Consider the following 20,731-nt stretch of genomic DNA (forward strand, 5'->3'; position numbering starts at 1 on the left):
GAACGGGAATTCTCCCGGTAGCATATTGGGCTCAGGGTTAAAAAGTCCCGCAGGTTATGGCAGCGCGGCGCAGGGTTGTTCAATAATATGGCGAGTGCCGAACGGGAAAGCGTGGAAGAGGAATGAGGGAGCTTTTCACATTAGCCTCGGGCTTCGAAGTTCGTGGAAAACACGGGGTTAGGTATTTATGTAAAGTAATACGGGGGCATGAATATGTAGGCAGTATTCGTGAGAATATGACGTCGGTGAAATAAGAAAGGTGGATCGTTAGACTAGCCGAAGCTTCGTGGTAAGCGAATAAAATTGTTTCAAAAGAGTGAAAAAAAAAAAAAATGCAAATTTCTTTTTCTTCAAACGAGAATCAAAATTTCTGTAATTCGTCTCAAATGGAATATTCTCGAGCCAAATATGAGCTATTAATATTTAGATTTAGGTACTTATTTTATTTCTCTCCATATATATTTCAATTAAATAACAAGTAAAAGAAAATTCATAAGCATTCCGATTTTTTTTTTTTTTACCTACTATTTGATTGGGATATAGAGAAAAAAAAAATACAAGTACCTACCTTTAATGAGAAATTTCTCGCTCTGTAAAAAAGTATTGAGATGAAATTATCCCAACTCTAATCGATTAATTGCAAGAGATATTCAACATGGCTTATGTTTATATGCGAATATCTTTGTTATATATGTTTTCCAATGAGAAATTATTGAAAACGTTTTCGTAATTCTAAAAAAAAAAAATAAATTACGAAACCTGATCGAAAAAGTCGCAGTTCAGCCAAATTTCAATTTATCAAAAATCCGTTCTATGGAAGCTCACAATTAGAGGTTATATCGGCGATTTGAAACACTCAATATTGTAGAACATGCTTTTGTTCTATCGTCAATAGTTTCCGCAGCGCATGCGACGAAAGACGTTTTAAGGGCACTGTCTTTACACCTCTGGTTACGTTACTTAAGTTTTAGTAAGGATCCCCAATCTTTTCTAGCAATAAATATAGCCTATGACACTCAGGCTAAATGTAGCTTTCCAACGGTGAAAGAATTTTTGAAATCGGCACAGTACTTTTTGAGTTTATTCATTAAAAACATACACACACACACAAAAATACAAATCTTTCCCCTTTATAATATTAGTATATATATATATATATATATATACCTACACACGAAGCGATCAACGAAGCGAGCAAGAGGATCATCGAGAAATTCCAATTTATTCGGGTATCGCATGCATACATATTACAGGCTTTGGAGAGCAAAGTAAAAAAAAAACAAAAAAAGAAAAACCGATGAAAGAAAAACGACGCGTCGTGCAAGAAGAAGACGAAGACGAGATGGTTTTAAACTTTTCTTCTCATCTAAAAGTTTACACTTCTTATACTCCCTGCGTTAAATTTTCGTTTCGCGAATTTCCAACTGCTTCTAAGACATGTATTTCTTTTTTTTTTTTTTGTCACACTTACTCGGTTTCAAGTTTGATACCTGAATCTGAAATACGCACGTATTACATGTAATCTAATAATAATAATAATCATAATAATAATCATAATAATAATAAGAAAAAGAATGTAAAGAACAAAAAAAAAAAAAAAAAAAGCAAATTGTCTTTTTTTGGTGTTTTTTCTTCTTGGTTTTCGTCTTCTACTTTTCTGTCATGTCGAGAAAACTCATCACGAATGAATACCTCAGCTCTGAGTGATGCAATTTCCTTTTTCATTCGAGTCTCGCGTTGAGTAGAGAGATAATTTACTTTTTTTCCCTTCTCCTTGGCCAGTCCTTATCCTTGATGCTTACTCAACATGTGTCGTTCTCCACTTGAGCCAAGACTCGCTTTTTGTCAAGTCGATACTTGAGATTCCCACGTGTTGTTATTTTTCATTTATTTTTTATTCATTCATTTATTTATTTTCTTCTACTCAAGGTAAAGGTGGAAATTTTGTATTTCGTATTCTCTGATCGAAACAATGCTTTGAATCCCGAATCCTAAGTCACGTATTCCAAACATAAGATTTCCCACGGGTTTATTATTTTTAGAAAAGAAATGAAAATTCAACAAAAACATCGAAGTCTTTCTCATTATATAGGGGAAAAAACAAATGTGTAAGAAAGGTGAATTTTGGAAAAAATTCAACGTTGCCTCTGCAAAGTTTAAATAATATTATACCGCGAATTTAGGAGGATGAATTTCGCAATTGCGAAATGTTTCAGATTCGAGACGATATTTTAAGACGTGCAGAAAATACCGTTACGCATTATTTAGTCAAACACCGGCCATTGTTTCCCTTTGGCGAGTTCTATATTTTTGTTCACCGAATAAAATTAAAAACCAGAATTAATGTACACGTATATATAGGTATATATATTTGTATATGTATATTATAAAATTTAAGGTCACAGCACGAGAACGTGAGGAAGTAAAAGAATAATTTTCATCCTGATGTTTGAATTTTTTTGAATAAACGTTTGTCATTCGGTTTGTATTTTTTTCATTGTATATTTTATTTTATTTTATTTTATTTTTTTTTTTTCGAGAGCATTAAAAATCAAATCCATGGTCCAGGAAATCTAAAACTCGGTGAAAAATGATTTTTCTTCGTCTCTTTTTTTTTTTTTTTTTTTGCGCACACCACACCATACCCAAGAAAAAAAAAATAAAAATCACCGACGTTGAGGTTCATACGTAAGACCCTGTATTTGCGGTGGTTAATACCTCCCATATACATACCATGCAACACGAATAGCACGGAATGTTTTTTACAAATTTTCAATTTCCAAGTGCAGACGGTGTTCTTCTGTTCGCACACCGTAAATGATCCCCACGTCTATGGACAAGAACAAAAGTCTGCGAAGAATGCGAACGCTTCGATATTACGTGCATAAAAAAAAAAATAAAAAAAAAAAGCACACTGCGCGTTGAGAAGCGCAAGAGCTGAACGAAACATGATGCCTGTAAGAAATGAAAGGCTCTCATCCCCCTCACCCCCATTCTAGGGTCGGTAAGTACGACGTCTGTTTTATCCGACGGCCCACACCTCGACGTATGGTCGGTGCGTTTTCAAGACAATATATACACTTTTTCCTCCCTCCCCCCTCCAGCCCGCCCCTGACCTGAAAACGATGTCCTGTAAGCCGCAATTCTCCGGAGTCGTTGTCAACCCCTCCACCCCACGAAACCCGTTCGCTTTACATTTTCCCTCCGCACATATCCTCCCCACCCTCTTTCACCCACATCTTGGGTTATGAAGAGAAATACCTACAGAGGGATACCGAATGTGTGTAGGTTGTAGGTTGCAGGTATCCATATCTACCCACCCACCTACTCGTACGAAGGAGAGGGTGGATAAAAAATTGTGTATTTTTATTCCCCCAGGTGAGCCGGCTCTCTCCGGGATCGGATCGTCGCAGCGACTCGCGAGCCATTATATTCTCGACGACGACGTCCGTTATTATTAAAATCCGCGGTTCCCGCGTCACGTATCCGTTCCTTTTATTTTTCACATTTTTGCACCATTCAAACCCCGCGACGCGATACAAAACCGGGCCATTTCGCAACGGCGGAGGGGGGAAGGGGTCATCGACTCTGAAATACGTTCTTTCGACGTAATATCCGAGATACGTACACACCTATGTACGACGTACACGCCCTCTCGACGATTTCGTAATTCCTCCGGTTATTTTTGTAACACACCCGTCGAATTTTCACCCTCCGCTGAAAACAGCTTCGGTTCGGATCGATATTCTGAAATTATTGCGCGAGTCGTGATAACAATTTTAGAACAATTTTTTCTTTTTTTTTTCTTTTGGTACTTGTTTTATTTAATTTTTTTACGAAGGGTATCGAGTTCGCTGCTCAAAACGGTTTTTTTTTTGTACTGGGAATTCAGCGAAATTCAGGCGGTAATAATGTCGAAATTTTGGTACTTTCAAAATGCTGTGCTTTCCGATATTATAATAGAATGACGAAAATGGCTGGTTGAATTGAACATTTTTTGTTTTTTTTTTATGTATTGCGTCTTGGAGGATTGAAAACTGATCGAAATTCATACGGCGATAGTTTCGAAGGTAGAGATTTTCTAATTACATGGATTATAGATATTCAAGAAATTGAAATCGTTCAGAATGTTGACATACAAAATGTCAAAAAGAATTGAAACGTGGAAATATTTGCGAAATTGGGATAAAAATGTCCAATATGGCGGACAAACATTTCAAATATCATCGAATCCGGTCAAGAAACTTTATGCAGTGATTTTTGAGGTCGCTGATTAGATTCGCCATGTTGAATTTTCAAAATCTAATTTCAAATTCGTAATCAACGACCCCAAAAACATATAATTTATTTCAAACATTTATACGTGTATAAGCGTAACTTTCTCGAAATGAATTATTACTTCAATTTCCATGTTTTCCTTCCATCAATTTGTTTCTAACAATAACAATCTACATTATATCGCAATAATTACACTCGAGTATCGAAAACCTCTCAGCGTACTATCAGAAACAACGAAGAAACCGTCAAGAAATACGTTTCAAAGTTCTCTAAACATAAAAAAAAATGTAAATAAAATAATTGGTCAGAATATTTACCACTGTGACTCGAATAATTATTCACTTACGCTGCACGTAACAAAAAACTAACGACACGTTGATTTTATCTGTAGGAAAACATGACGATACTCGAGTTCCAAATATCGTTTTTCTCCGATTTCGTTATCCTTGCACATTTTCAACCTCGTAATTTTTTCCAGGTTAGTTTAGTCAGGATTGTAATAATCCTGCGAATATCCCAGACCCCGAAAAGCGCCTGCAGTTATCAGCGAGGGTGAATTACCCGCCAGCCAATCAGGCAGGAGTTTTTATTTTTTCAAGTGTTTATTTTATTTCCTCGTTGTATATTTCGCACACGGTTTTTTGTTTATTTTATTTTATTTTTTTTTTTTTTGTCTCTTCTCTTCGTTTGTTAATTTGTTATCAGTTCTGCTAATGCCACGCGTTTTATTTCCATATTTTATATTTATACCTCACGGACACGGAGAAGGGTGGGAACTAAATTGTCAGGGATGCGGAGTGGCGTTGTTCCGTTATTGTCGAGGGGTGGATTCCCTTCATTTACACCGATGATGGTGCGAAGCAGGCAACTGGCAACACTCTCAACTCTGTTTGACACCATTTTATTTATTTATTTTTTTCTCCTTTTTTCAATTTATTTATTTACTTTTTCTTCCACTACAAAGTCACGATCCGTTTCGTGAATCCTTCAGGTACAATCTCGAGGCTCGTCTCTCATCTCGTCATTTTTTTCTTCGAAAAATGATTTACACCGATTTTAGGTAAAATTGAAAACGTCAATTTATTCTTGAACAAGCGTAAAATTTTCGCAGCGGTTGCAAGAAAATCTAGCAACAGCGATCGTAATGAGAAAGAATAGTAACGGATACCAGACTTTCCGGTAACAGCTAGAAAACTAATTTTCATTTTCTACCTAGAAGTATATTTTTCGATCGTGGTAAAAAATGAAAATAGTTAATGACTGACTGAGCGGTAAACGGAACTAAAAATTTCTCTCACAGTTCGGAGAATTAAAAGCACGGCCTAAAAGCTTCTCCGAAACTCTACACCGAACTTTAAGGATCATCGTTTCCGCTCAATCATCCGAGATATCAAGAGACTCGTTAATTGTTACACTTTGATATTATAAAAGCAATTTTCATAACGTTTATCTCAACTTTCAAACTCGTAGGAAATTTCTCAAGAAACTCATTTCCACAGTCATAATTTCCTCAGTTTACTGCTGAAAATGTTCAAATATTTTTCTGTACTTGCCTCGGTAAAGTTTGTCTGAAAAAAAAGTGGCACGTGTTGCGGAGAACCGAAAGAGATTTTTCTCTGATTTTAGAAAGAAATCCTTCGATTTCAGCGAATCATACTCAAACGCTTGCTGGATGATCTGATCGTAAGAACGTTGAAAACAGTATTTCGACTTTGAAAGTAACAATATTATTTCCAAACGAAGTAATCAGGCATGAAAGATAGGCGATTCCGCGTACGTACTTTGCTGTTGTTTTTTTTTTTTTTCTCAAGTAATTTCCCGTTACCTTTGATCCTTCGTAAAGATTCTACTTCGACGGGTTTCGCGCTTGACGCATTACGTTTCGGAACAGGTGATTCCAATTTTCTTTCCAGCATAGGTATAAACACGAAACTCGAAAGAATCTGTTCTGGTGATCGAAGAAAAAAACTTGAGTTTCTTGTTTCAAGCTCAAAGAATAATATAACGCGGTTATTAGATTTGGATAACGACAAATCATCTCGTTCTAAATCGATATTAATAAGAAAGTGATCTGGATTAGGATCCGTTAGAATGACAAACCTTACACCGTAGAATTCCATCAAGTGGAATTATTGTTTCGTACATGTGAAGTAATTGTGTGGTTTTTTTTTCAAATTCAATCAAAATTGAGAAAATGGCAATGGTTTGAAAAAAAGTATCGAACAGTTTTTCGTGAAAAAAGAAGTATGTGAGACATTTTATTTGAGATGGCGTGCCAAAATTTTGACGCGCGTTTGAAAAAAAGAAGAAAAAAATAATTTCCGGAACACTAATTACACGCATGGCGAAACGTGACTTGAAGCAAAGGTTCTCCGAAGTTAATCATAAAGTGTTTAAGGCTAATTTGAATTCACTTCGAGTAAATGTAATACACGAAATCTCAAAGGTCGCTTCCAAAAATAGCGTCGAAATCTGAATCTCGATAACGAACGTATAACGAAAGTGCGATGACTAGGCGAGCGAGTAATTTCACATTAAGATTTCACGAAAAGGCGAACGAACAGCGGTTGCTGGCTGGTGAAAATTCTATTTCAAGCCGATTTCGGAGGCGATACAAAAGCCGATAAGATTAATAAACGAAAAGTGGCAGGTACCTGTATAAACTCTCAGACCGATCGCGTGTCGGTTGACAGTTAACCCCGCCTGGTCTCTGGAAACGACTTTATTAGTCGGGTGCTTTAAAGGGCGTTTCAGTCGCCATGCAGCCTCAAGTCGCCTTTTCCTAATCCTCCGTAATTTTCTCTGCAGAAAATTATTGCTCCAGGTGAGAATAATGATTGGCGCGAGGAGTCGAAGCTGAGCTAATTTAACGCGTGGAAAACATGAAGTCGATGTATAATGGCTTGATCAAAGGGAGGGTTGAAATAAGGGATAGGGGAAGGAGGGAGATTTTTATTTTTTTTTTTTGTCTCCTTGGATCTCTACCTTTGATACGAATTCGAGAAGAGCTAGGAATCAAGCTTAACGAAGGGCAATATTAACCCCTTTAATTCACGCTGTAACGCTCAGTGTCTCACACTGAGATAAAATTTAATTTGTTACAGTAACTAGATAAATTGAATAAAACAGGTATCGTTAAAAAAAAATGTTTGAATCGTGTCGGAATTACGAAAAACGAGGTACGCGTAACCATTTTGCGCTATTTTCGATCCTTGTTTGGTAATTGCAACGCAAAATCAGTTTCTGAGGTTTACTCGACTTTTTTAGTTGAATAAGGGTTTAACGTCAATTTATTCTAGCACGAGCATTAAATTTTCGCAACGGTTGCAAGAAAATCTAGCAACAGTGATCGTAATGAGAAAGAATAGTAACGGATGATAGACTTTCCGGTAACGGCTAGAAAACTAATTTTCATTCTCTACCTGGAACTGTATTTGAAAATAATTAAGGACTCAGCGGTAACCATAACTGAAAATTTCTCTCAGTGCACCTTTTCTTTTCATTTTTTTTTTTTTGGAAACTTCTTATTTATTGAACTACTTTTTTGGTAACAACTGTCGAGTTTTTTGGTTCTATATGATCACCGAAATATCTCTAAGACTGAAGAAATATATAAAATTCATTTATTTAATCATTGCAAAAGTAGAACATGTAAACAAATGATCGAAATTTCCACTTCATTACGAAAAAAAGCAATTTCTGCTAATCTACAATGTAAATTCGAATGCCAATTTTTACACAAACTTGATACACACCAAACGATTATACAGAATTAAAAAAAAAAATTTCTTCTCATTGTTTTTGTTTGTCCACCACATTGGATTCCCTGATTTTTAATTATTGAATTTCGAGTTCAGGTTGGTAATCAGTGACCCCATAAACCAAGTAGCATAATGTTTTGTCAAAATCAAACATCTATTCGAATAAACATCCTCCATGTTGGATCCGTTATTTTAAACTTTCCAATTTCGAGTTCAGATTCGAAATGAGTGACCTCAAAAACCATTTATGCAAAATTTCAAGCAAATCGCATATAAAGAAACACGTATTTATGAAAGGGTTAACGCCGAGGATCGTTGCTTGTATTGTTCCAGGAGGCTTTGATCGAGCACAACGTAACCGGAGGCACCTTAGTCGCCTCGGAGACACTCACCCTGAGATCTCTGACGCTGGCACACTCCGGTGAATACATATGCGTGGCATCGAACGCGGTGGGCGAGGGGCGAAGTCACCCGGTTCTGATACATATGAAATGTGAGTTGCTGCACCCACAATGCATCGGTTCTTTGCCATCCACTGACTTTGAGGCATCGCCTGACACCCGCGACTTCAGACCGTGACTCGTTATTCCCTTTCGGTCGCCACCTAGTGCAATTATATCAATCACTGGCCTCCCGGCTACGATCGATACTTGAACCCGTCAGCTATCAGCATCACGGATACATTTCAACACCAAACTCCCCGGTCGTTTGTTTCGCGTTCGACCAGCTCATTGGACGAATTTTTAAACTAACGATTCTGTTCACCGAACAGCGTGCGAAGTTCCGAATTTGAAAAGTTCCGAAAGCGACTAGTTCCGAATTATTTGATGGTGAAACTTGAAGTGAAGGAATCGAACTTTGATGGAACAACAAGGTTTTAAATGGTCCGAAATCCGACAGATCAAAGTTCCAAAAGTGCGAAAATGAGAAAATTTGAAAATCTAAAACATCATTCAAAAGATTTTCACCTTTGGAATTAGGCGCTTCCGAAACCTTTCAAATTACGGATTCCCAGTTAATTTTCAACTATTCCCAACAAAGTATCTTCTTTCGAACGGTATTCGTATTGAGATCACGTCGTGTATTTTTGTTCAAAGATGCCCCACGGTGTAGGGAAGGTTACGAGGTTCGTGAGGTCGGAGCTCTTCGTCAAGAGTCTCTTTCGTTAAGGTGCGAGGTTGAGGCGGTACCAGGAGACACCGTTCGCTTCTCTTGGACGTTTAACGGGACACTTGGCGACGTTCTTCCCCTGCCAGGGACGAAGGCTCGGAACAAAGGGTTGACGAGTACTTTTGAATACACTGTGAAAGCCGAGACTGATTTTGGCACCCTGGCCTGCTGGGCGAGCAACAGCGTTGGACGTCAGCGAAGACCTTGCTTATTCAACGTGGTACCAGCAAGTGAGTAATGCACGTGACAAGCATGATCTAAGGAGATAAGGTGTGTCGGAAATGATGACCGATTTTCGCTCATTTTTCGCGTGTCCATGACGATGTCACGGATCACAGAGATCGCGTAAATAGGTTATAGAAATTGCAAATTCAAATATTTGCGACGAAATCTGTAACTTCTGTAAATAGGTTAGTACCTACTTGAGGTTACTTAGTCGTTTCCGTACATTCTGTTTGCTGAAAATGCCAGTTTGTGCGGTTAAAAGTTTCAAAAGTAATGGTATAAACACCGAAGCACAAAATATCAAGCCTATATTATGTCACCTTGGATATGTTTTCTGATTGGTTCAACTTAAGCGAATTTACATTGTTTCACCTTATTTCCTTACATCATGATGGTAAGGACTGTATGTTTCCAGACTGTGTGATTCGAAATTTACGGCTAAAAAAATTTTTCTACACTTTCATCCCTTCTTTGAACTAGCCCGTATCGATTTTGGACCTAAAAAAGTTTTTGGGTGTCGCAAACCTTTAATTTGTATGAATTTGCATTATACCGCAACTCTGAGAATTAAGGCTTTAAACGCATTTTTCTTTAATTTTGATGTTTCAAACTTGCGCGCAAGGTTTCTCCTACAGTTTATAATCGATTAACCTGAAATTTTTACAGGTTGTATTTTTGGTATCTTTCACACATTGTCATAAGATATTGCCCAGACTCTCACCTAGAAGTGAAATACCCTAAATTTTATTTTGTAAAACAGCTAATTTTTTTTCTCATGATTCTAAAAAATGATCTATTTTTATTAAAAATAAAGCTATTGAAACAAATCCTAGGACAATTTCCAGGCATTTTCTAAAGGTACGATTAAAATTGCACTCTGTGCATCACCCTGATACATTTAAATGAGGATCTAACGAGACAAATTTACTCTTAAAAGATGCAACAAATGCATATCTAAAACCTCAAAAAAATTGTCCAACCTTTTCTACATGACAAAAAAAATATCCCCTCGTTCCTGTGAATGGCCACCTTAAATCAAGAGACATTCAGTTTTTTGTAACACAAGCGAGGAATGGCTCTTCTATAGCTGCGTACTAATATTGATTGAACAAAAACCGTTCTCCAATGAAGTCGACGTATCTGGAACGAAGGAATGCGATCTGCCTGGAAATCGGAGTATCAGTCAAGAGGATTCAAAGACGTCGGTACCAACTGGTCTGGAAATGTCTAGAGTACCTAAAAATAATCCTACAGACCTCGAGTCCCAAGCAACACCATAAAGATCAATGGACGATGCGAGCCCGTTCCAACTCGTCCACCATTCCTTATTCTAGAAAAAGATAGAAAGAAAGAGAGAGAGAGAAAAAAAAACAAGTTCGAACCTCGACCGTGATTTCTCTCATTCGAATATAACTCGGTGAACCATTGACGAAAGTTTGGTGACAGCAGGGCGGGAGACGGGATTTGTTTGAGAGGGAAAGGGATCGATACCTAGTTTCATCTGCGAGAGCTGAAAGACCAGAGAATCGCGGGCGATAGATCACAGATCATTTGATCCTCGAGGTGCAGGACTCTGTCATTCCGTCTCTGTCTACCTCAGACGAAAGTTTTGAGTGTAGACACTCGGTCGTAGCGACCTTCACCCCTTGGATAAGGTGGCATTATGTTTCACCCCTTCCCCGGCCGTTCTGTCTGCCAGCTCTGTATAGACATCGTAGTCTCGACACTGAGCGATCTGTTAGAAACGAAAAACATTACTTTGGTGGATATAAGAAGTAAGAACTTGCCAACGAGACGGTGAGAAACAATAGGCTCGCTATGCCAGTAAATCGACTTCAGAAATTCCTTTTCAAAACTACTCAACGAATCGTTCAGGCAGGTGTGATGAAATCTGTGATTAACTCCGTGCAACCAGACTATCCAACTCAGAAAAATGTTCACACCATCGTTTGGTATTGCACCATTTAGTTAGGTACGTAATCGCGTTCCACGTTCCACGTAGGATCCAAAGACATCTCTAAAACGATTATAAATGTTCTGTCACGATCGATGTGTCACAGATGTTAATGGTGGAGTACCGAACAGAAGGAACGAAAAGCCAGTGTAAATATCGTTTATGAATTGCTGAAGGATCGTCGGTTTGGAGCATGAATTAGATGGTATCAGGGAAACTTATCGATCGTTGATAGTTCCTGGAACGGTCATTTCATCAGCACAAGCAAGGTATTCCAGGTCGATCTCGCCGATTCGATTTCTTTTGTAATATGTTACAGTAGACTAAAAACTAAATCACGTATTTTCTTTTTTTTTTTTTTTTTTACCTGCCATTAAAGACTTCAAGAGGATGAAAAAAGCTGCCAAACCGCTCCTTGACATGCTTTGCTTTGGAGGGTGGTTTCACCCCGTTGTAGTGTCTAATGGCAGATAAAAAAAAATACATGCCGCTTAGTTTTTAGTCTACTATAACACATTGCGAAAGAATACCTTCTTGGGATACCTTCCTTGTTAGTCATGTTATAGAATCATATGATTACGTTACAACTGCGTGGATTTTCTTTATTTGGATCGCGCGAAAACCCTTTGATATCAATTTCACACGTCGACTGCGTCTTCTTTGAAGTTCAGCTCTGCAATATCCTGATCACGTCAGAGCTGCATTGAATTCCAAGAGTGCAAACAGCGCGTATCTACTCTGTGAAGAAAACGGCATGGTTACGTTATCGGTGAACCGTCAACGCGAGATCGAGAAACTCTACCCTACCCATCTCCGTCGAAAATGCTGTGACGTATGAATTCAATTTACCAACTACGCTTCACATCGAACTTTAAACAAAACACTAGGATGTCTACATGCCAATCATTATTAAAAAGAAATTCTGAAAAGCAGAGAGTTGCGCAATGCGGACCTCATTGAATATAGTCGAGGCTAAAGTTAGTAACGTTAAAGTTAATGTAACGAAACATCAGGAGAAAAAATCATAACTATACAATTTCAGAATGAGTTTCGAGTAGTTGACTTTTGAAAATATGAATTTTCGTATCATGATCCATTTTTCGGTATTTTGTTGTTTTACGAATTTTTTTCCTTTTCATAATGAAAATCAAATTTTTGCCTCGAAATATCACAGTCGAAGATTATCCGAGAATTTTTTCAAGTCGTTCAAACCCTTCGTTTCTTTTCTCATTTGGGCCCGTAATATCTAGTTACGTCACTGCGCACATACGTACCAATGAAATGTACCTGACAGTGATTTTACGACACGACGTCTGCGTTCGCCGATTCGAAGTACAGCTACGTGCGAGTAAAGATACACCCAGATGGAAAGGGGATTGGTTTGAGAAACATTTCTATTTCACTAGGCAACGATTGTTCCTCTGTACATTTTCCGATCCTTTTCACGGAGTCGAGAAGGAGGCGCGAAATTGGGACCAAGATTCTATCCAATCTCTTCCCCGGCGTCTTCGATCTCCTCTTCTCGCTGTATCGCTAACCTCAAATCCACGTCTCGAAGAATCTTGAGAATCAGTGGATTCATTATTAAAGAGCGAAACAGCGAGACGACGCCCTCGGAAAATTCACCCAATCCCAACATCGACTTTCGAGACTTTATACTTATAGCGACGGGTGAGTTCGTGCGGAATCGAGCCTCTGGAGTAACGATCATCGTCCTTATACACCGGCACGCTTAATGAACGGAGCGTCATGTTTTTTCACGACGACAATTTTCTTTTTTCTTTTTTACCCTCTCAATCAACGCCTCGTTTGTCACGGATTTGCGGACTGGTGAAAATCCGTCTCGCGATGCAAAACTCTTCTACGTTTCTGTTTAAGATCGTCAAATGTTTACCGAGGATCCTGGAAACGATACCAAAATATGGGTCTTAATCCTTACGCCACACACTGGGGTCAAAATGACCACACGGAATCTTTGCCATAAATTTCCAAGATCCAAGAAAAATAATTACTAAATATCCCTGACTTGAGAGATATTCGGTCAATTTCCGGTTCAAAATATCGAAAATTCAGTAAGTCAAGATTTTTTTTTAAGTAGAATTATCAATTTTCCGGTACTTTGTTGTTTTACCAATATTTTTTTTTACACTCCAGCGAGCCCGATGTAAAATCAGTGTTACACAGACCATGTATGCAGCGTGAGGTTTAAAAATGAAATCAAGTGTTTTACAGCAATCGGTACTCTTTGATACTATTCTTTCGAAAGCTCGAAAAAAGCTGTGTAAAAATTTCAGTAATCGATAATGAAGACCAAGGAATATCATCCTGGGAAAGAATCCCTGCAGCTATTCACTCCGTGTGTCGGACAGATAAATAAGTGTTTAGTCTCGTTATTAACGTTGTTTTATTTTCGTTCGCTGCCATCGATTGCCTGCAAATATTTGACGCGAATTGAGAAGTCGAATACAACGAATATTACCCAACATGATAATACGCACGCATACATTCGGATTTGAAAGGCAAAGATCGTTTTGAGTGGATCGAGGAAGTAAGAGTGTGTATAACAAAGAAGGGGAATCGACCCTCTGTATAAATATGCTCTGCGGAGGAATGTTCAGCGAACTAGGGTTTCCTATTCACATTACGAAACCAAGGCACTTCACTATACTTGAAAAGTGGAATGGGAAGGCTGGTTCCCTGAGTGAGAGACAATACTAAAGGACATTATAAAAGTGTACCCTGTACGAAGGCTGCCGCTGCTACGGAGTCCGATGTATAGGCCATAAAATCTTTCCGCCAGAGTAAATCGGCCCCGAAGAGAAGAAGAAGGAGAAGAAGTTTTAGTTAAAAATCCGGAACCACCCCCGGCGAATCTGTCGTTACTATTCATGGGCCTTCGTCTCCCATCGCTTTCCGCTGTATATCGCTGAATATTCTTCGCCGCGATGAAAACTCACGGAATGCCCCTGTCTAGGGTCATGGCAATAACGTACCGCGCGGCCTCGATCCAAGAAGGAACCAGAGAACTGGAAATTCTCCTTATATTATACTCTCTACGCGACAGAGATGGAAATCCATGCGACTCGATACCTCGAACCTCGTGTTTGGAGAGATTTCGTATTTTCACTTCAATTTATCTTTCTCGCGTGCTTTACCTTTTAATCACCTTGATCCAACTCTTTCGTTAAGATCGTTGACCAAAAAATGGTTAGCAAAAATTTGTACGAAAAAATTGCGGGATTGAAATTCGAAAATCTAACGACGAGCTTGAATCGATAAACAAGTTTTAAACATTACGTCGATTCGAATGTTCTTGAAACTGTAATTAACAAAGCCCTCGAATTCAAATTTCTCCACGTGTTTTCATTTTCTTAAAAAATAAGCTTCTGAAAATAGGTATGATATCAGACCGTCCAATCTGTTTTTTTAACGATACCTGTTTTGCTGAATTTTTCTAGTTACTGTAACAAATGAAAGTTTTCCCAGTGTACAGTGCAAGCAGACAAAAACGACGTGACCTCTCTATACTCGTTTCAGAGACAACTTTCAAGGAGTCGACGTCGCGTGGAGCTTTTCATAAAACGCTTGAAACCAAGAAAACGAACCCGGCTTTTATTTTTCCAGAAAAACCAGAGCCGCCACTTGATTGCTCGTTGCGGAACGAGTCCAGCGCTTTGGAAGTAAACTGCGTTCCGGGCTCGGACGGCGGTCTGCGTCAGCACTTCGTCCTGGAGGTAAGAGGCGCCTCAGGATCATCGACGGGTCTCCACACCCCCCAGAACGACCAAGGGGTAGTCGGTGAAGCTCCTCCGATATGCGAGGCGAGGAATCAGCGGCCCTTTTTCCAGCTGCACTGCCTGGAGGCCGGCTTCGAATACACGATGTCGGTTTTCGCTGTGAACGAGAAGGGCAGGAGCGATCCTGTCCTCCTTGAAAACGTCAGGATTGCTGGCCCGCCTCCGGATAGGACTGAGAAATCGAAAATCTACAACAACGATGAACCGCTCGAAGTCATCACCTCAAAATCTGCGGCATACAGCGTCGTTTTAGTCGTCGCTTTGATCGGTGAGTTTTGATTTTTACTACGAAAATCGTCCTTTTCGAAAAGCTAGTGATGACAGATTCATAATCACTTGGACTGGAATTTTCACTGTACTGTGAAGTTTCAAATTCCAATGAATCCGGAGAAAAAATTCTGTCCAGGGTTTTTCGGGGTCTCCGATTACAAGTCTGAAATCAGCCTTTGAAAATTCAGTTATAGCGAATCCAATCAGCTAGCCCAAAAATCCCTGCATAAAGTTTTTTGGCCGTATTCGATGACATTTGAAATTTTTGTCTATCACATTGAATCCACTATCTTGAATTTTTGAAACCTGATTTTAGAATCGTAATCAGCGATCCTAAAACCATCGTCTACTATCTTGTCATAAAAGTTGACTCAGAACAATAATGTGTGACTTAAATGGATGATCCGCTCGTAGAAAATGAATCGGTTGATTTCAACTTTGGTCAAATTTCGCGATGAATAATAATTTTATAATGATAAATAATGATTTCCGACAACGTAAAGCGAGTTTTGTACAATACTTGAATAATAATTAGGAAAAAAAATAACCAATCAGTGGGCTGCGGATGTATTGATTATAGCTTCGAGCACTATGGCAGTGTTATTCGATTAGCATTAATTTGCATTTCGACGTGTATTTTATCGGACCGATTTAATCATTGACGTAGTGGATAGTCGTACGAATTGCTCAATACAGTGATAGTGATTTCCCAATTATCACATAACGAGTTGGGTCTATGGTGAGTGGAGATGCTGAATTCGATCCCGTCGAGCCCAATGCCCGAATCATCAAATGAATCATCAAGCCGTTTTCCATTCGTATGCAACAGTTCAAAAATGTGCTCAAAACTTGTCACAATCGTTCGATTAAAACTGCCGCATATCTCGTCAAGCACCGTTCGTTTGCCATTTTCATTGGGTCAAAATACATTGGATATTACGTGCAGTTACAATGCTTCGAATCGATATCCAACTTCCAATGAATACGAGTCAATTTAATGGAAACAATTTTTATCGCCTTCAAACGCAGAGAGAATTTCATTTGCAAATCGGAGTTCATTTCCGAGAACGTACATCAGCTTTTCCATTTTTTTTTTTTTATACACCTACAGCAGATGATGTTTTCTCAAGCATTAACGACTTTCTGACGTAGAAAAATCGTCCTGCAGGCCTAAATACGGACGATTATGCGTTCTGATTACAACGAGAAAAAGGCGGGTCCTTAATACTCTAAAATGCAAAGCCCCTGCGTCTCTGTTGCATAATTCATAAACCGCGATCGGCGATCAAGTGCTCTGATCGACTTCGGGGGTTTTAAAACCCGTTGAAAAAATACACCAGAGTCAATGATTCGGACTCTCGACGAACACTCCTCGAAAAGTGTCGTTTCATTTTCCCTAAGTTCCATGCGAGTCCCATCCGTGAGGGATGGACTTGAAAATTGATTTTTCCTTCACAGCTGTTACACGAGCCTGACAAAGAAAGGTGGCCAAAGGTCAATGCCAGTCCAGGTCATTGATTGATGAATTTTCGTGTGCTCTAGTTTATCGGAAAGGGACGTCGTTCGGTCTTTGGTTCACTTTTTTGCACCTCATAAACTACTGATATTGACCGGTGATTTCTTTTCGATCCTTCATTCTCAAATTGAGTTTTCCAAAGATTGCAAAAGGGTTACCTACGTCAAAAACACCGACTTCATTTTAAGGGGTTATACCTAGTTAGAATTTTTTGAATCCATGTTTTTGTTTTTTTTTTTCTTTCAATTCTATTTTCGTAATGTACATATCTTCAAGTATATGCACAGAAAATTTAATGTCGATCCGACAAATATTCTGAAAGTCACGCGCGCATTTGCAAAGACAATCCGGATCGTTTGAAAGTGCTTTTAAAACTTTGAACGCGTTTTTCTCAAAACTATGTTTTCAAAATCGGTAAGCAAGATTTCTCGGAAACGGCTGAACCGATCCGTCTCAAATTTTTACACAAGCTTTATGAATATATTTTTCAGTCCTTGAACGAAGGTTTTTTCTCGCTGATAAATATTTTCCAGTTTATAAACAAATTAAGACTTCTTCTTTAGAAGTTCTCCCAGAGATCGACTATAGCAGCTTTAAAAATAATTATTTACACAAATAAAAGATATCAGAATAAAGTCCAATGTTACCTCAATATGTATATAAAGTTTTATATAAATAAATTGAAACGTCTTATCACAAAAAATTCATGAAAAATCGCTTTTTCGACTCAGTGACTTACAAAGTTTAACCCCTTAATTTTCTCCACAGGTGGAGCTGCGCTGGTTTTGGTCGGAATTGGCATCATGATAGGCCTGGTGATATGCAGGCGGAGGAATTCTCCGCCGCCAAGTCCAGGCCCGGACGATTTCACGACACCGACTTACGTCCCGGCGCAAAGGATCGAGCCCAGGGTCAAGTATTCCTCGGACAGGCGAAGATCGTACAGGACAAGCCTCTTTCTCGAGGAAAGTAGGCACGGTGAGTTTATTGGAAGGGTGGAAATTCAGAAGTAGGAATACAAACGAAGTTCTAGATACAAATCCCTACATTAACGGCACAGCCGGGCAAAAAACCAAGACGCAAACCTTCTTCTAGAACGTTCGAGAGTGGAATTTATCCCCACTCTGGCTAAATGTCGATCATTGGAAAAAAATCCTCCAAACTATGCTCTATGTTACCCTCATTTTTAGCCTCACTAGTGTGCCGGTAATGTAGGGATATGTATCCAGAAGCCTTGTTTTATTGTTACTTACAGACGAATAAAAATTTTGAGGTGACTGAAACGAAAGAGAGATAAAAAAGGAGGAGGAACGAACCAAGAGAGAAAATCATTTGAGAATATACGGGACGTAAAGTCGTCAAATCTTGAACTTTTATAGTTGATAATAACTAGGTTAGCTTTAGGAACATTGTTTAACCTTCACGTTGAACATCTACTGTGTATAACCATGGTTTCACATCGGGGTCAAGACAGCTCCAACATTTTTTCAACCTCATGATTGTACATACATAAACCATTTCCATGACGATGCAAAAAAGTAGGTTTCTCAAAGAATCCCGCAATAATCTTGTGGAGATTGGGTTTCAGTGAAATTGTCTGGATTTTTTATACATGTTGTAGATTTTGACATTGTGAAAAAAAGTCACCCTCGAATATTCATAGTTTGTGAGCTGGAGACCACCGAACCTTGAAATGAACCTGCTCATTTAATAAGAAGTTTACAGATATCAGCCTTAGAGTTGATTGCTTAGCACGCATAAATTCTTTGACTAATTTCTAGTTGACATTTCGGAAGTTGTATATTTTTGTTTCTTGTGTTCAATGGATTCGCATAACAGGGCATTTATGAGCGATGTTCGTACTGATAGATTACAGATTCGAGAAAAAAGGATTGCTTGATATCCAGCGGTTTATTCGATTCGTTCACATCGACTCAATTCAAAAATAATTATTTTTTTCCTAGTTTTTCTTGCACAAAGAAATACTGGACGAAGATTTCAATGTTCGATGGTCTCCAGAGTCCCAAAATATCTACAGCGGAGGATCGTGCCGATGGATACTTATTTTCAGAATGCCAAGATGTACGAAATGCATAAAAAAAATTCAGACGATTTCACTGAAACCCAATTTCCATAATATTATTGCGAGGAAGCTTTCGACAGCTTCAAACGCACCGTATATCGTACCAAGAGTTGTCCTTCCTCCCTCACCTTTCGGTTGTTCGATCGATTCTTCTACGTGTTTACAGGGTAGCTTTTCACCATGGCAAGTCGAATAGCTGAGAAGTTTCCTCGATCTCAAACAAGTAGTCTGTAATAGTCGGTTATTCGGTGTTGTCTGTTCAGAGGTGTTCATGAATTCATGAGATTCCCCGAAGCGCCTCCCACTCACGGTTTGTTCGTAACTGAAGGAGTTAGCATGAAGCAGGAAGTAGGACGTAGGCGAATCACAAGACAGGAAACACGAAGGACGCCGGGAGAGACAGTAAAGTAGGAGCTGGGGAATTTGTTCAGAGGAATGACTTCACTCCCGGAAGGAGACAGCCCAATTTAAAAGGACAGAGACCTTCCTCCTCCCCCCCCCCCCCCCCCTCCCCTTCGTTTCGCTAGCCCAGTACAAACTCCTTCGAAATTCGGCCGCCCCCTTCTCTCAACATTTTCAAGGCCTTTGTTAACCTTCGGCTTAACTCAGCACGCGCCCTGAAAGCTCTGGAAAGGCTCGCTAACCCGTTTTCTCCTGGGTTGAGCTTTATGTACACTCATCCCGTGTAAATTCTGTCCTAGCTATTCTAGCCTACTACGTAACGTACAATATAGGCACATACGTACCGACACATAGACCACCATGACGATGACTCGCCTGTATTTATGATGTATTAAACCGGTCTATGAGGGCGTGCAATACCAGCCTTCGATTATACAGACACTCGCACACACACACACACACTCAAGGTTAGACCCATATGGCGAAGACTAAACTCAACGATGGAACGTTCGCAATCTGTTTGGGGTCAGGACAAACTAGCGTGTGCATGGGGTGGGATATCAACTCGTTTGGAATATCGTACAGAATCGAGGATAATAACGGTTCATCATTGTTGACGAGATCTGCAAATTTTTAGGGTAGTTCAACCCTTACACTGTGCACACGGGGTCAGAATGGCCCCACTGTACGTTCACTGTAGATTCTATATGAACGATATCCAACGCAATCTAATTTGATCCTGATCCAAGATAAATGAAAAGTCACTCCTTCACTGAGAGAAATTTTTATTTCCGGTTACCGCCCAGTTCTTGACTATTTTCATTTTTTACCACAATCGAAAAATATAGTTCTAGGTAGAAAATGAAAATTAGTTTTCTAGCCGTGACCGGAAGGTCTAGTATCCGTTACTATTCTTTCTCATTACGATCACTGTTGCTAGATTTTTTTGCAACCGTTGCGAAAATTTAACGGTCGTGCAAGAATAAATTGACGTTAAGACCTTGTTTAACTAAAAAAGTAGAGTGAACCTCACAAACTGATTTTGCGTTGAAATTACCAAAAAAGTATCAACAATAGCGCAAAATGGTTACGCGTACCTCGTTTTTCGCAATCCCAACAATATTCAAACAGTTTTCTCAACGATACCTGTTTTACTCAATTTTTCTAGTTTTTGTATCAAATAAAATTTTTCTCAGTATTGACATGCATTACTTCGGAGGGTGGTTTCACCCCCTTAAACTGTTTGATAGTAGATAGAAGAAAATACGCGTTGCT

General features: G+C 39.0%; 1 protein-coding gene and 1 long non-coding RNA gene across 5 annotated transcripts in view; one reads left to right on the plus strand and one right to left on the minus strand.

Moving 5' to 3' along the window:
* Window positions 1-20,731, minus strand: part of LOC124222679 (uncharacterized) — a 161,009-nt gene that overhangs the window by 128,300 nt on the left and 11,978 nt on the right. The gene's annotated exons all lie outside the window — the stretch shown is intronic.
* side (sidestep) overlaps window positions 1-20,731 on the plus strand; it is a 119,672-nt gene that overhangs the window by 90,743 nt on the left and 8,198 nt on the right. For both annotated transcript variants that reach the window (XM_046633908.2, XM_069137606.1), the window contains 4 exons: window positions 8,373-8,532; window positions 9,137-9,439; window positions 15,013-15,453; window positions 17,740-17,949. In XM_046633908.2, coding sequence (XP_046489864.1) covers window positions 8,373-8,532; window positions 9,137-9,439; window positions 15,013-15,453; window positions 17,740-17,949 — 1,114 coding nt within the window. The remainder of the gene's footprint in view (window positions 1-8,372; window positions 8,533-9,136; window positions 9,440-15,012; window positions 15,454-17,739; window positions 17,950-20,731) is intronic.

Source organism: Neodiprion pinetum, chromosome 7, assembly GCF_021155775.2.
Source record: "Neodiprion pinetum isolate iyNeoPine1 chromosome 7, iyNeoPine1.2, whole genome shotgun sequence".
Lineage (NCBI taxonomy): Eukaryota > Metazoa > Arthropoda > Insecta > Hymenoptera > Diprionidae > Neodiprion > Neodiprion pinetum.